Here is a 16,576-nt window from a genome sequence, read left to right as displayed (position 1 = left end):
GGGCTGGCGGCCGCCCTGGGCCCTGCCTCGCCGGCGCGCGCTGGCGTCCTGCGCCGTAACTCGCTGACCGGAGAGGAGCTGCAGCTGGCGCGCGTGAGCAACTGGCCGCTCTTCTACCTGTTCTGCTTCGGCACGGAGCTGGGCAACGAGCTCTTCTACATCATGTTCTTCCCTTTCTGGGTCTGGAACCTGGACGCCCTGGTGGGCCGGCGGCTCGTTGCCATCTGGGTGCTGGTCATGTACCTGGGCCAGTGCACCAAGGATATCATCCGCTGGCCGCGGCCCGCCTCGCCGCCCGTGGTCAAGTTGGAGGTCTTCTACAACTCCGAGTACAGCATGCCCTCCACCCATGCCATGTCCGGCACCGCCATCCCCATTTCGATGATCCTCCTCACCTACGGCCGCTGGCAGGTAAGGTTCCCTCTCCTAGCCCCGCTCAGCCTGCGGAGGATGTTTTAAAGAAAATAGAAGTCTCTTCGCTCTCTGCAGTTATTTTCATTTGGCCACTCCAAAACTCATCTTTCCACGTGTTTTGACAGTATCCTCAAGCAGGCCCTTTCTCTCTCTCTCTCTTTGATCAATCGGGGGAAACCTAGAGACTTAGCGAATAAATTCTATTTTCATGGCAACTCCTTTTTTAGAATCCAAAGAAAACACTTTTCGTGGAGTACTGTGCTACCTTTGGGCTTTGGTTGAGTTTTAAAACAGTTTTAAGTTCTTGCGATGCAAGTGGAGGTGAATTTTCCTTGTGGAAATGATTAGGTGACTGAGTCCCAGTTTCACTGTTAGTACGTGGTGCCTCTCCCCCTAACTGATTCTGTTTTAGGTGAAGGCATCGGCTCTATTGTGAGACCGTGCTTACAAAACCGTAGTGTAGTTCCAAACCAAACAAGTTAGTTCCAAGAAGTGAAGTCATGGATTTTCAACCAAAGCTGCCCGTTTTGAAATTAATGGAGCAAGTCTGAGTAAGTTGCTGCTTTTGAGAGATGGATTGTTAATTTGCTGATAGACACAGGGTTTAATCGTCTTCTGGATCACTGAGCTGCTGTATCCCTTGTGGAGCTACTACAGCCTTGACACGTTAACTCTGAAACTGCATGGTTGAACGTTATTCTTAAAGGTAGGATTCTTAATCAGACTCATGGGTTTTTTAAAATGGCTAGGAAGAGAGCAGGGTCAGCCCCACCAGCAAGGATGAGTTTTTAATGGAAATCATTATTTTGCCTACGTCTTTTGGCCTCCCAGTTCTGAGTTCATGTCATTTAGTTTTAAAAACTGTCTTTCATATAGAAACAAAATTTGTTCCTAGACAGCTAGACTTGCTCTATCTATCTTTCAAATCAAAAGGAGATTTGTTCTACAGACCAGTCCTCTAACATGAGAGTTTAGATACATAATTATGGAAAATCTAAAGAAGCACAATCCCTCTATTTTTTCTTTTACTGCACAGAATCGTCTTACGTTGAGAAATACACATTCTATGTAAAACTCCATTATGACAAGCTTACTTACCCCACATTGAATTTCAGCATAGAGACAATCGTGTCGCCATAGATATTTCTGTGTAGTGCATCTCTCTTACAGTAACATAGAGAATATGTAATGTGCATAGTAAGAGTGGCAGAATTAGGAAGGAAGACTAGTTTGAGAAGGTTCTTTTTTGTCCCATTTAACCAAAGGAAATATATGGTGATATTCAGATCGCAAAGCTTTGCTTATTTATTCATTTTTGCTATAGGGCGCTCGCACTCCCCAGAAAGACAGAGACAGAGAGACAGCGAGAAATCGCCCCCCAGGGGGTTGACCATGCTGTAATCCCTTCTCTGTTCTCCTCTCAGGATGCTGGGCACTCAAGAACACAAGCCCGTTGCCACTGGATCCAGGACTCTATCTGCAGTTGACTACACGGGAGTCCAGCAACATAGCCATTATGCCAACTGCTGGCCCCATTTTGCTTATTTTGTTAATTTTTAATTTTTTTACTGTAGGGCAAATGTGCTCCTTGGAGGGGAGAGGGAGTGAGAAATCACCCCCCAGAGAGGATGGCCATGCTGCAGTCTTTTCTCTCCATTCTTTTGAGATTCTGGGCTCACGTGCGCGCGCGCACACACACACACACACACACACACACACACACACATGCACATCCAAGTAGGCCCAGTGTGTTCTTTCACGTCCCAGGGTCCAGGACTCAAACACACTGTTGGCCGTGTGGAATCCAACCACTGTAATCTCCACACCAGCTGGCCCTGCTGCTTATTTTATATAATAAACATATCAAACTTTTCATATAAATATTTCAGAATGTAAGATCATCAGTGAGCAATGTTTGACATGATATTTAATAGTTAGCTAATGATGTTTCTCTTACTTTCATGGGACTTTTAGGGTTCTGAAACTATAGAGCCTTTTAATAACACCGCCTTGGTATTGTGTGCTATTAATATTGGCAGTCTCAGTAAGAAGAAATAGTTATTTTTGCTCTTTATTCAGAGAACGTGCTAACAGGAAGTTTGAAGACGGCACTGCTGACTTCTTTATCATACGCAGCTATCAGTATCTTAACATTTTGGGGTTATTCGAATGATCAGAATAAGCTTACATTGTAATTTTTAAGCAGCCCAGTATATTTAATGGAAATTTTGAGGAATTTGTATATCATACAATTTTAGAATTTGAGCTAGACAGAATATTAGAAACCACTTAGTCTCAAATTGTCATTTTACAAGTGTGGAAACTGACCAGTTACATTACTATTAAACTTGTAATGGTTTAATTTCTTATTTTCTTCATTTTAATTTGAAAACAACTTCTAAATTTGCAGAATTGTGTATTTTTAATTTACCAATCTGAAAGAAAGGCTCCCTCATATGAATATTCTATCTTTATGAAATTTGGTTGTCATAATCCAGTATAAAAAACAAACCTTTCCTTCCCCCCAAGTTTGCTTTAGGCGTGTACTTGGCTGGAGAGAGACAAAGAGAAAGGGAAAATGAAAAGCACCCCCCATAGGGGATGATCACACTGCAATCCCTTCTCCATTCTTCTCTCAGGATCTTGGGCTTGCACACGTGCCCTGTGTGTTTTCAAACCGCAGGGTTCAAGACTAAAACTGCACTTTGGGCCATGTGGGAGCCAGTTGACTTAACCTCCTCACCAATGGCTGGCCTCAAAACAATTATTTTTACCTTAAACCAAAAAGCAAACAAGCACGCAAAAAAAAACCCCTTGTTTGGTATCAAAACAAAGTGCCTTCCTTGAGTTGTTTTGGTTCTCTTCTCTGTCAGTTAATATTGTATTCCTTTGAAGGCTTAGGTTTTCAGCGTGGGTGATGAAAAAATATAAGAGAAACTGGGAGAAGAATTAAACGAAATCGAAAGCCTGGTGTTTTTTTTAGTTCACATCAGTTTTGGTTGACAATCCTGGCTCCCTGCCATGCCCCAGCTGCTTACCTGGGACAGGTCTGGTTACTTCTTTATGCCTGGGATGCTGAAACAGCTCTCGAAACTGAGTTATCGCAGTGATCCTTCTGGCTTGTGTTGACTTGCTTATTACAACTCCTCCTACCACTTAACGTTCCTGCCCTCCTTTGCTCAACGTAAACTGCTTGTACACGGCCTTTTAAGTGGACCCTTTCTATTTCATTATTCCTCTCTTAAAATGAGAGTGTACAAAATAACGACCCAGGGTATTGTTTAAAGTGCGGATTCTACACCTTACTCCCAGAGATTCTGATCCACCACATAAAGGAGAGGCACTGTGTTTTGCCCAAGTATGTTCCCCAAAGATTAATTTGATCTTTATATTTCTACTATCTCTCTAAAACTGTCATCTCAATTCTTTTGGAACTCTAGTCTTTGAATCTTTTAAAGGTGTTATAATGCAAAAAGGGAAATTGGAATAGTCAAGTTCCAAGCAGTTACTTTGAAGAGTTTTGTTACTGTATATTTTATGGGGACACAAAGTAGAAAATGTTAAGTGATTTTTCAATTTTTAATTCTTATTGTTTAGTTTGCAATGGGGTGCATGTAGTCTCTGGAGAGCAACAGAGAGAAAAAGAGAGAGGAGCAAAAGTGAGAAATTATCCCCTGGGGGGATAGCCATGCTGCATTCCCTCCTCTTTCATTCTCCTCTCAGGATTTGGGGCACTTATGCACATATGACTAGCATATTTTTCTTTTCTTTTTTGCTGGCATATTTTTCAAACTGCCAGGTCTGGGATTGATCTGTGTGGTTGGCCATGGCATCTGCTGGCTTCTCTAGGGTTTAAATAACTTGAAATCAATTGACTAGGATAATGATTATTGTTCTTATTTTATTCATGATAAATTTTGGTAGCCTGAATTGGGGAAAAAGGAAGAAATAAGGAGTATTAGCTATTAAAAACGTAGTCCTGGGGCCAGCAGATGGTGTGGTGCTTAAGATGCTGAACTCCCATTTAGCCTACTATGGCTCAAGTCCTGGACCTGACAACTTGGTTTTTTTCTGGGCCTGTCAACTTGTTTTCTCTCTTTCCCCCTCTCTGTCTGTCTCTGGTGAGCATGTGTACCCTATAGCAAATTTAAAAATAATGATTTCGGGACCAGCATGTGGTATAATGGTTATATTGCTGGACTCCTATGTGGTCAACCGTGGTTCGAGTCCCAGCCCCAATAGCTTAAAACACACACTAGGTGCGTGTGTGTGTACACTTAAGATCCCAAGAGGAGAATGGAGAAGAGATTGGGGCATGGCCATCCCTGTGATTTCTTGCTTTCTGTCGTGCTTTCTCTCTTTCCTGCGAGTGCACCTGCCCAGTAACAAAAATCTCATAAAAATATTTTTAAAAAGAATATAGTCCTTGGGAACCAGCAGTTAGCGTAATGGCTATGTTGCTGGACTCCCAGGTAGTTGACCGCGGTTCGCGTCCCGGACCCGGTGGCTTAAAACTCACGCCGGGTGTGTGTGCATGCGTGCCCAAGATCCCGAGAGGCGAATGGAGGAGAAGGGATTGTGGCGTGACCATTTTCCCTGGGGGGTGATTTCTCGTTTTCTGTCTCTATGTCTCTGTCTATCCGGCAAGTGCACAGGCCCTATAGCAAAAACCTCGGGAAAAAAAAAAAAAAAAAGAATATAGTCCTTTAAAAAATAAACTAAAAATTTAAAAGTAAAGCATTTATGTCTTCATGTTCTTTCTAGAAATAAAAAGTCTCAATTTCTAATGTGTCATAATCAGTTCTAATTTTATACTGGATCATCAAGAAAGTTGTGATGCATTTTTCTATGCAAAAATGCATCATGACTTTTCCAACAAACCAATACTTGATATAACGTTTTTTCTTTTTTTTTTTGGAGAGGTTTTCGCTATAGGGCCCATGCGCTTGCCAGGAGATATAGAGACAGCGAGAAATCACCCCCCAGGGGGATGGTCATGCTGCAATCCCTTCTCCTCCATTCTCCTCTCGGGATCTTGGGCACGCGCATGCACGCACATGCGCCTGGCGTGAGTTTTAAGCCACCGGGTCCGGGACGCGAACCGTGGTTGACTACGTGAGAGTCCAGCAACATAGCCATTACGCTAACTGCTGGTTCCCACTTGATATAATGTTAAGGGGGGACAGTAGGTGACATAATGGTTAAGGCTCTGGACTCCCACATGGCTGACCATGGTTCAAGTCCTGGACCCGTTTGCTTGAAAATCACATCAGGCATGTGTGTGTGCTCAAAACCCCAGGAGAAGAATGGAGTAAAAGGGATCGCAGTGGCCACCCCTTGCGGAGGATGATTTCTCACTTTCTCTCTCTTAGCCTCTCTCTAGCAAGTGCACACAACTTAGGACAAAAAAACTAACAAAAAACCCTTAAGAAAGTTAAGATTTTAGGTGAATTTTATTAAAAAAAATTATTAGTCTTGGGGGGGCTGGCAGGTGGCATGGCAGTTAAGGGTGTTGAACTCCCACATGGCCAACCACAATTCGAATCCGGGACCTGGTGGCTTGTTTTCTCACTTTTTCTTTCTCTTTCTGTCTGTCTGTGTGTCCCTCTCTGGTCAAATTAAAAATAACTAAATAAATAATGTTAAATAAAATAATTATTTGAAAAAAATTAGTCTTGGGCCAGCAGGTGGTGAGACTTCTCACTTTCTGTCTCTCTGGTAAGCACAGGCGACTGTAGCAAAAATGTCTCATAAAATAAGTGCAGACTGACTCAAGAGCTTATACAGAAATATCATTTTAAATCATGCTTTCTGATTTTTAAGTACCTTTGCAATAATAAATGCCATTTTCAAATTAGCATTGTGTTCTTATGATACCAGAACAACTTTCCTGTATCTTAAGAAGATAATTTGTATTTGTGTTTGTGTTTTGAACCCATATTAAGATGTTGACTGAAATCAAATGCTAATTTGTCACCCTTCTTTTTCCTCTACCTACATAAAATAAATTAGAAATTCAACAAACATAGTAAGAGCTTAGGAAAAGAAAAGTACACTTCTATTAAAATATCATTTATCGTAGCTAATAGAGGAAGATATCTGTAAGGTCTTGAGAAGATAGAAGGAGGAAAGGCAAGAAGAGTTACAAAAGTAGGTCACAAACAACCAAGAAGCAACAAGAGCCAAGAGAAATTGATCACTGTGGTAATGCTGAGAAGAAACATTTATTTAAACATTGAATTGGTTTGCTACTGTGTGGATGTGCTGGGAATGTGGGGGTGCTTTAAAAAAAAAAAAGAAAAGAAAGAAAGCAGGGTTTGGGTATGTTGCCATCCTCCTGCTCAGCCTCCCAAGTGTCTGGAACCACAGGTGTGCCACCATGCCACATGTGAAGACAAGGTCTTGCTATGTTGTCCATGTTGGCCACAAGGTCACAATCTTCCTGCCTCAGCTTCCAGAAAAGCTGAGAATGCTAGAGGTGACCCTCACTTGCACCTGGCTCTTTAGTGTGAACTGGGAATGAAACTTGGGGCTCCCTTGTGGCCTCAGCCTACCACAGCCAACCTGTGGTACCTTGTCTAGGCCAGTTTTGCCTCTTCTTTTTTTTTAAACTAACGTAGTATTTGTGTTTGAAAGTCACATTTTTCTGATTTTACACATCCTTACTGCTGATTCTTGATTTCATATTGTGTTTATTTTAATAGGTAATACATTGTAGAAAATTTTAAATTGAAATAAAGATATGGGGACCAGCAGATGGTGTGTGATGGTTATGTCGCTGGACTCCCACACGGTCAGCTGTGTGGTTTGAGTCCCAGACCCTGCGACTTAAAACTCACATGGGGCATGTGTGCATGCATGCCCACCCAAGATCCTGAGAGGAGAGTGGAGGGGGAGGGATTGCGGAGTGGCCATCTCCCTTAGGGGGTGATTTCACTTTTTGTTTCTCTGTCTCCAGCAAGCACGCATACTCTATAGCAAAAATCTCTCTAAAAAAGAAGAAAGGAAAAAAAATATGAAGAGAACACATTTTTCCCTTTTCCCTGCCCCACAGCTATAAAGCTCTATTCCTAAAGACTTACTGATTATAGGCATGTATTTATATGTGTTTTTATATAAACAGTAACATACTATCCTGTTACAGATCTTGCTTTCTTCACTTAGAAACATATTGTGAAGATTTCCTCTTTTTTTCTTTTAACTCAGCAAGTATGCTAATTATGTACCTGTGATTTAAAAAAAAAATGCCTGATGTGATTTAACTCTTTCAATCCCATAAAACCTTATGAGTATTATCACTAGTTGGTAGAAGAAACAACTGAAGTAGAGGAAAGTAACTTGCCCAAGGTCACTCAGTAAATGTGTCTGTGATAGATTTAAACCCAGGCAGTGTGGCTGCAAAATGATGCTATACTACTGCATTATATTGCCTGTCCATATTAATGCATACTGTATCATAGAATGAGCAATTTACTTTTTACACATGTGCATGATGGTCCAATATGTTAATATAGCACACTTTAATAATTTGACTATTCCAACACCTTTAGATTTCCACTCATTTGCTAGGATAATGGCACAGTAATTGTATATATGTGAACACCTTGTTGTATCAGAGTGTATACATTTAAATTTTAACAGATAATGCAGAACTGTTTTTCGTAAAGATTGCGCTGATTTACATTCCTACCAGAAATATATGGGAGTGCTTCGTTTCCTACATTCTTGTTATCACAAATATTAAACTAATTGATCTTTGCCCAAAATAATTTCTTTTTTAAAAATAATTTTTGCTGTTGGGTATGTGTGTTCTCCCCCCTCAGAGAGAGACTGAGAGAGAGTGGGAAATCATCCCACCGGGGGATGGCTAACTACACCACAACCTCTTCTCTTGCAGACTCCTTTTGGGATTTTGGGCACACATGCACATGTCCGGCATGATTTTCAAGGTGCCAGGTCTGGGGCTTGAACCACAAAGTTGGCCATGTGGAAGTTGGCCACTTCCATGCTACCTGCTGGCCCAATAATTTATTTTTTTAATTGCTGGAAGGCACATGCAATTGACAGAAAGAGTGACAGAGAGATAAAACGTCTCCCAGTAGGATGTGATCACTCCATATTCCCTTCTCCATATCCTGATCCTGTTGAGATTTTGGCATGCATGCACAAGCGCCTAGTGTTTTTCAAACTGGTGGTACTGGGATTTTGATGGTGGTTGGCAGTGTATAATCTAGCTCCCCTAACCACTAGGCTATAGGGCCAGCCCTGTCCTCAAATAACTTAACTGTTGTTGTTGTTTTTATTTTTATTTTTATTTTTATTTTTTTGGAGAGGTTTTTGCTATAGGGCGCCTGCGCTTGCCAGGCAGACAGAGAGAGACAGAGAGACAGAAAGTGAGAAATCACCCCCCAGGGGGGATGGTCACGCCACAATCCCTTCTCCTCCATTCTCCTCTCGGGATCTTGGGCATGCACACACACGCGCCCGGCGTGAGTTTTAAGCCACCGGGTTCGGGACTCAAACCGTGGTCGACTACATGGGAGTCCAGCAACATAGCCATTACTCTAAATGCTGGTCCCTGTTGTTGTTGTTTTTTATAAGACATTTTTACTATAGGGTGCATGTACTTGCCAGAAAGAGAGAGACAGAAAGACAGAAAGCAAGAAATCACGCCCTCCCCCCTTCCCCGGGGGCGGGTGGTGGTGGGTGGGATGGCCATACCACAATCCTTTCCGCATCCATTCTCCTCTTGGGATCAACTCGAACCGCTGTTGACTACATGGGAATCCAGCGACAGAGCCACTACGCCAATTGCTGGTTTCTTAAATGTATTTAATTTGCATTTCTCTTATGTGTAAAGTTGAAGAGCTTTAAGTTGATTTATTGCCATTTGTTTCCTTTTATGTAAACTACCTACTCAGAACTTTTCTCTATTTTTTTTGGTTAGATTGTTGGTATTTTACACACTTTTTTTCTTTTATAAGAGAAAGGGAGAAAGAGAAGGAGAGTCAGAGAGGTTTTTACGGGGTCTCACCATGTCATGACTTGTATCCAGTTTCTTTTTTTAAAATTTATTATTATTACTATTATTTTCCAGTTGGATCAGAGAGAGGGAGAGAAAGAAAGAAGGAAAGTGACAAAACAAGCCACCAGATCTGGGATTTGAACCACTGTTGGCCATGTAGGAATCCAGCATCTTTAACTACTAGTTCATCTGCCCCCCCCCCCCCCCCCTCTGTTTCTTAATTAGCTAGGGTTTATAGGTGTGCACAGTAGCACCTGGTTTGTTCAAGTTGGTCTGGGAACCCATCCTGGTCCTCCCATTTGGCTTCCAAGGTGTTTTCAAAACTTTTGTGTTAGGTGCTCATTTTGAAAAAACTATAATGGGTTTAAAAAAAAATGTGCTGGGGGCCAGCAGTTGGTATAATGGCTATGTCACTGGACTCCCATGTAGTTGACCACTGTTTGACTCCCAGACCTGGTGGCTTAAACTCACTCTAGGCGTGTGTGTGCGTGCGTGCCCAAGATCCCGAGAGGAGAATGGAGGAGAAGGGATGCGGAGTGGCCATCCCCCCGCCACCGGTGATTTCTTGCTTTCTGTCTGGTCTCTCTGTCTCTCTCTGTCTTTCTGGCAAGTGCACATGCTCTATAGCAAAAAATTCTCAAAAAAAAAAAGTGCATCAAAATAAACATGTATTTATTCCATTTTCCCATAAAGTTTTTTTTTTTAATTGCCAGAGGGCACAAGAACTCATCAGAGAGACAGAGACAGATAGAGAGGGGCCAAGCACCCTGTTAGGTTATTTCTAGTTACTTTATATTTTTAATTACTATTGGGACCAGTAGGTGGCGTGGTGGCTAAGGAGCTGGACACTCCCACATGGCCAACCACGGTTCAAGTCCTGGACCTGGTGGCTTGCTTTCTCACTTTCTCTGTGTATCTCTGGTCAAATTAAAATAAATAAATAAATGAATAAATAAAAAAATAAAAACCTCAAAACCTTAAAAAAAAAAAAAGAATGATAGTTGATTGTTCAGCACCTAAGCTAAATAGTGTCAGTGGCAACAGCGAGAAGTGAATGACCTTGACAGTAAGAGGTAGACCTGACAGGATGTGACCAATTGGATATGGCAGTAAGAAGGGAAAAAAGGAGTAAGGGACTGCTCTAGATTTCCTGCTTCACAGTCTGAGAAACAGTCATTGATTTACTGAGGTGGCAACTCTTGGCTGCAGGTCAGATTTGGGGAAAGTGGCAAGAGTGTGGAGAAGACGATTTCTGTTACAGGTACGTTGACTTAGAGGTCTTTCAGCCAGCTATCCGGAGCTATTGGAGGAGGCAGTTCTGCCATGAAAGAGATCTGGACAGGCTTGCTGCCCTCAGCACATGGGTGACCAGAGGAGTCATGGCGAGTACATTTAGGAGAGCACACTAGGTGAGAATAATAGAGGGTCGAGGGGAAAAACCCTTAAAGATACCAGTATTTAAAGAGTGTGATAGAATATACAGAACCAGTGACAGAATCTGAGAAATGACCATTTGAAAGGTGTGAAGGTATCTTAGGGATTGTTTAAGAGAGTGTTTGTGTGTGTTTAGGTGCTGTAGTAAAAACTCCGTTTCAATGAGTTTAGCAAAAGAAAGAAATTGACCTGAAAACTAGGGGGGCATCTCATGGAAGCCAGGGGCAAGGCAGTGCTGCTGGCCCTCCTGAGGGATGGAGCCAGGCTCTGCAGTGCCAGCACCAAAGGCCCACTCCACTGTCCTTGTTTCTGTTTCGCCCGGGATTGCACAGCCTCATTCCTACCTCTGCTCTCGCCACTTACCGTGCACGTCTGCCTCACTCCTGGTTTGATACAGTTGTCAAGTTCAAGCTCACTGCAGAGATGGTCTTTCTGACTTTATTTTAGATTACTTTCAGAACAGAGAATCCGAGGGGCTCAACCCAGCCAGTGATTTTACTTCCCAGGGCTGAGCATCCCTGAAGGATCCCAGTAGCTGTGGTGGAGCAGGATTACACAGGGTGAGTGTGTCTCGTCTCTGGGACCAACTGCTGGGCCCAAGGCGGAAGTGTTCAGAAGAGAAGGGTGCAAACTGGATAGTGCTGTAAGAGGGAAACTAAAAGTGAAAGTAATGGAGAAGATATTTCTAGAAAAAGGAAGTAGCTAACATTGTTAAATTCTACTGAGAGGCAAGATACGTCCTGAAACTTAGAGAAGATTTGGAAACCAAGGAAAGGAAAGAACTGGTGTTAACTTATTCTTTTTTTTTTCTTTTTTTTTAACGTGTCAACTGGTTAGGCAGTAGCACCCAAATTTATGGTCAAACATTATTCTAGATAATTCTGTGAAGGTAATTTTTTTAAAAAATGAGATTAACTTTTATGGAGCTGGCATGTGGCGTGGTGTTTAAGGCACTGGTCTCCCACATGGTGACCACTGTTCAAGTCCTGACCTGGCAGCTTGCTTCCTCACTTTTCTTTCTCTCTGTTTCTGGTCAAATGATCAATCAATAAATAAACAAACAAATAAATAAAGTAAATCATTCTTTGAAAAAGAAAAGTTTTAGGGCCAGCTGGTGGTGTGGTGGTTAAGGTGACTGCATCTCACATGACTGACTGTGTGGTTGAAGTCCTGAAAAATATACCAGGAAGGTGTGGATGCATGCCCAAAATCCCAGGAGCGAAATGGGGAAGGGATTGTGGTGTGGCCACCCGCCCCCAGAAGAAGTAATAATAGTGTATAAAAAGATTAACAGTTTTATCAGTAAATTTTGAGTAAAGCAGATTATTTTCCATAATGTGATGGGCCTCATCCAATTAGTTGAAAGCCTTAAGAGAAAAGATGGACTTCTCCCTAGGAAGAGGGAATTCTGCCAGAAGACGGCCTTTAAATTCGACCTGCATCACCTTTTCCCTGGGTCTCCAGCTTCTTGACTGACCCTGCAGATTTTGGACTTGCCAGCTTCCACAATTGTGTAAGCCAATTCTTTTCTTTTTTTTTTTTTGGAGAGGTTTTTTGCTATAGGGCACGTGCGCTCACCAGACAGAGAGAGACAGAGAGACAGAAAGCAAGAAATCACCCCCCGGGGGGATGGCCACGCCGCAGTCCCTTCTCCTCCGTTCTCCTCTCGGGATCTTGGGCACGCACACACACACGCCTGGCGTGAGTTTTAAGCCACCGGGTCCGGGACGCGAACCGCGGTCGACTACGTGGGAGTCCAGCGACATAGCCATTATGCTAACTGCTGGTTCCCTAAGCCAATTCTTTAAAATAAAAATTTCTATGTAAATGTGTGTGTATTTATATGTGTGTGTGCGCACGCATACACACACACATTGTATTGGTTCTTTTTCCCTGGAGAGCACTAATACATTATGTCATAAAATTTCTCATCAATAAAAATTCCTGGAAAACTCTATAAAAAAAAATTCTGGAAAAATTTTTTTTTTTTTTTTTTTTTTTTTTTTTTTTGCTATAGAATGTGTATACTCAGCAGAGAGAGAAAGTGAGACAGCACTGCCCAGGGGGATGGCCATGGTCCAGTCCCTTCTCCTTTATTCTCTTGGGATTTGGGGCACTCACGCATGTGTAGTTGGCATGTCTGTAGGGTCTGGGACACAAACCATGCAGTTGGCCATGTGGGATTCAGCCATCTTAACCACCCAGCCATTGGTTGGCCCCAAAACACTCTTAATAAATGAAATACTTTTATATCCCTGTAAAGTAATTTTTATATTATAGGGTTATGATTTATTATAGATATAATTCCATTTATAAAAGAACAAATGAGATGCAAAGAGATTATGTAACTAGCTCATGGTCCCACAACTGAAGAAGTAGACAACTTTGGGGACTCTGCCTAGTTTACGACCCTCTAAAAGCTCTCTTATAAGGCACCGTATCTTCTATATGATCTCGTCCCTTGGGAGTTTAATGTAGATGTAGAGTCTGGGCAGTTTTTTCTCCCCAATGAAAAAGAAGTAAATTCTGAAGCCTTCATCTACTTCAATCCACATCTTCAGTGAAGACCAGAGAGGCTGTTCTACAGAAGAAGAATAAGGAAGTGGATGTATAGAGAGAAGAGATGGTCCTGTGACCATGCAGCTTATAGCTGTAGTTTTTTCTCCAAACGTAGCCTCATTTGCTGTTGGGTTTGTGAGATACTCTGAGTCCTTACCATATAAGTCCCTTTCCCCCCTTTACTGTTATTTTAGTTCATTTCTATTATTTATATGTTTAGGGTTCCAATAAGTGCATGTAATAAATGGTGAGAACCACCTCCATGTAGCTCCACACCCCTGTATTTTTAACTATCACATTATCAATAAATGCTGCATTTATTTCTCTTGTGTAGTGTGATTTTATAATAAACATTTTTATATGTGAATCTTTACTCACATTTTCATTTCTTCAGTAGGAGAAGGATTGCTGGGTCGACATATATGAACATTTAGAACTCTTTTATGTATTGACGAAATGCTTTCCTGAAAGGTCGTATCAATTTTCATTCTGCTAGCAGTGTATGAGAACAAGGCATATCTCTCTTCAGTGTGTCCCCATTACCACCTGTTGTTTACATGCGTACCTATTCCTAGAATGCAGAATAGGATTTTTTTTTTCTGGTGCATGCCTTTGTCCCATATTTAAATTACTCTGCAGTTGTAAGACTCTTAAAGACAGATTTTGTAATTGCTTTACCTACGAGTCATCTTATTGACTTCTTTTACTAATTTGAATGAATGTGGATGACCAAAATGTACAAATAAATTCTGATTATGTGTGATAAGTAGTTAAGGAATGCCTGTCAGGAAGAATGTAACAGTTTGGTTAAATAACTGAAAGAAATGTTTAGATAAGTTTCCCTGTGATCAGGAAGTACACTGAAAAGATTAGATAGTGGTATGAAATCACAAGCATGTGATCTGTTTTGGTTTTGGTAAATTCTTACATATTGAAAATAATAAGGACATATACTTTTACTTTTGGGGGAGGCTAGATCTTAAGATTTAGGTTTAGTAAAAATATTCTCATTAGATGGAATATATAAAATCGGAGAGAAAGCTCAGTTTTCTCCAAGAAAGAAAAGGGGAAACCAGGAACTTGAAATTGTTACCTATTTGGGGCCAGCAGGTGGCGTGGTGGTCAATTCCAATGGATCTCACACATCTGACTGCTGTTAGAGTTCTGGACCTGGTGGCTTGAAAAACCAACTGCATGCATGTGCGTGTGTGTTCACAATCCTGAGAAGAGGTTGGAGACATGATTGTGGCATGCCATGGAGAAGGAGGTGATTTCTCCCTCTTTCTTTCCCCAACGAGTACACATACCCTACAGCTAAACTTAAAAAAAAAAAAAAATTGCACAGTAATAAAAGTATAAAGTGGGCTGGCAGGTGATATGGTGGTTAAAGGCACTGGACTCCCACATAGCCGGCCGTGGTTCGAGTCTGGGACCTGGTGGCTTGCTTTCTTGCTTTCCTTCTCTCCGTCTTCCTCTGTCCCTCTCTGATCAAATTTAAATAAACAAATAAATAAATAAAGGCAAATAATTCTTTTTTAAAAAAAAGTGTAAGGTAATAATTATGATAAATTTTTGAGAGAAAAGACATTAGACTGAGTCACTAGGGGACCAGCGGAGGATGTAATGGTTGTGTCACTGGACTCCCACGTGGCCGACCATGGTTTGAGTCCCGGAGTTGGCAGCTTAAAACACTCTGGGCGTGTGTGCATGCATGCCCAAGATGCTGAGAGGAGAAGAGATTGCAGTGTGGCTATCCCCCCGGGGGTGAGTTCTTCCTTTCTCTCTTTCTTTCTAGTGAGCACATGTGCCCTACGGTAAAAATCTCTTAAAAAAATAAGTCACTAGAATAAAATACTGAATGTTATTTAGCATTCCTGGGTCTGTTTCTATATCCATGAAGACAGTAAATAGAATCAATATTTTTGAGAGTTCTCCTACCTCTCATTAAGTGAAGTTTTACCTAACCTCCAACCTAAGAAAGACTTAAATAAAAATTATTTGAGTGATGCACTGCTTGGTCCTACAAATACAAGAAATTAAACCAGACTGTTTGACAACTTTATATATGAAGGTCCAAATAATATAATTAAGAGCTCAGACTCGGGGCTAGGTGGTGTTGCAGTTGTAACACAGCTCTCTGCTAGGCTAATCCACATGGGAGAGTTCTTGGTTCACATCCAGAGGCCTCCCTGACAGTGCACACCAGGCACGTGGCCATGATCTTGGCTGGATGAAGGTGGAAGTGGATCACAGTGTGAAGACACTGTTGGGGATCCTTCCTTCCCTTAAGAAAACATTTTAAATAAAAACTTAAAAAACAAACAAACCCAAAGAGCTCATAATTGGGCTTTCTGTGTATTTGATTCCCAGATCCATAATTTCAGACCTAGTTGGTCTTGGGCAATCACTTGATTTCTCTGTACCTCAGTTTTATTTATAAAACAAGATAAATTAGCGTACCCCATAAGGTGTTCAGAGACTAAAGGAGTTAATATTTGCAAAGTTTTTAGAGTGGAACATAGTAAGTTGTATAAATAATAAATAAAATAAAAATTTATCTGTTAGTATTTCAGTAAAGGATAGATCGATCCATGGTTATTTTTCTTATTATCTGCTTAGAATTGAATTTTGGCTTCAAAAAAATCCTGCCAGATTAATGGTGTTGGCGGAAATAAACAATTCTGTGAAAATAATAATCAATGTGGTTTTTTTCTAAGCAACATATGAGCGACCTAGGCCAGAGACCTCAGGGTGATCAGGTACAGGGGTTCCTTTTATTTGGTTTTGAGAGTGAGAGGCAGGGTTTGGAATTTAGCAAAGTGATTAACGTTGGTCTGGCCCAAAAAGGTGGGACATGTGGAAGTGGGGACTTCCGGGCTATAGGTGGGTCTCCAATTTTTAGGTTGGTGATTTTAGAAAGGCTGCTGAGATCAGAAAAGAATTGTACTTAACAGAGACCAGGAGGGTTAATACACATCATAAAGATGGGACGCCAGAGGCAGGTGTAGGAAGAGTCCTGTTACCAATGGAGCAAAATGGCTTGTTGGTGTTTGTGGGCCTGACTCCCTCCAGGCCCTCTGGAAAGGATTTTGGAAAATTCAAAAAAAAAAAAAAAAAAGAGGGCACACTTCTTTCCTCTTTGTC

General features: G+C 41.5%; 2 protein-coding genes across 2 annotated transcripts in view; both read left to right on the top strand.

The window, feature by feature from the left end:
- Positions 1-15: 15 nt before the first annotated feature.
- The window catches only part of SGPP1 (sphingosine-1-phosphate phosphatase 1), a gene marked incomplete at its 5' end in the record, with an annotated part of 56,480 nt that continues 39,919 nt past the window's right edge, over positions 16-16,576 (top strand). The window contains 1 exon segment of the mRNA XM_006142426.3: positions 16-411. Coding sequence (XP_006142488.2) covers positions 16-411 — 396 coding nt within the window.
- Positions 348-16,576, top strand: part of WDR89 (WD repeat domain 89) — a 137,154-nt gene continuing 120,925 nt past the window's right edge. Inside the window, exon 1 of the mRNA XM_006142392.2 lies at positions 348-411. The gene's annotated coding sequence lies outside the window, so the exon portion shown is untranslated. The remainder of the gene's footprint in view (positions 412-16,576) is intronic.

This window comes from Tupaia chinensis, unplaced genomic scaffold (genome assembly GCF_000334495.1).
Source record: "Tupaia chinensis unplaced genomic scaffold, TupChi_1.0 Scaffold000075_1, whole genome shotgun sequence".
Lineage (NCBI taxonomy): Eukaryota > Metazoa > Chordata > Mammalia > Scandentia > Tupaiidae > Tupaia > Tupaia belangeri.
This window is presented reverse-complemented; position numbering and strand designations above follow the sequence as displayed.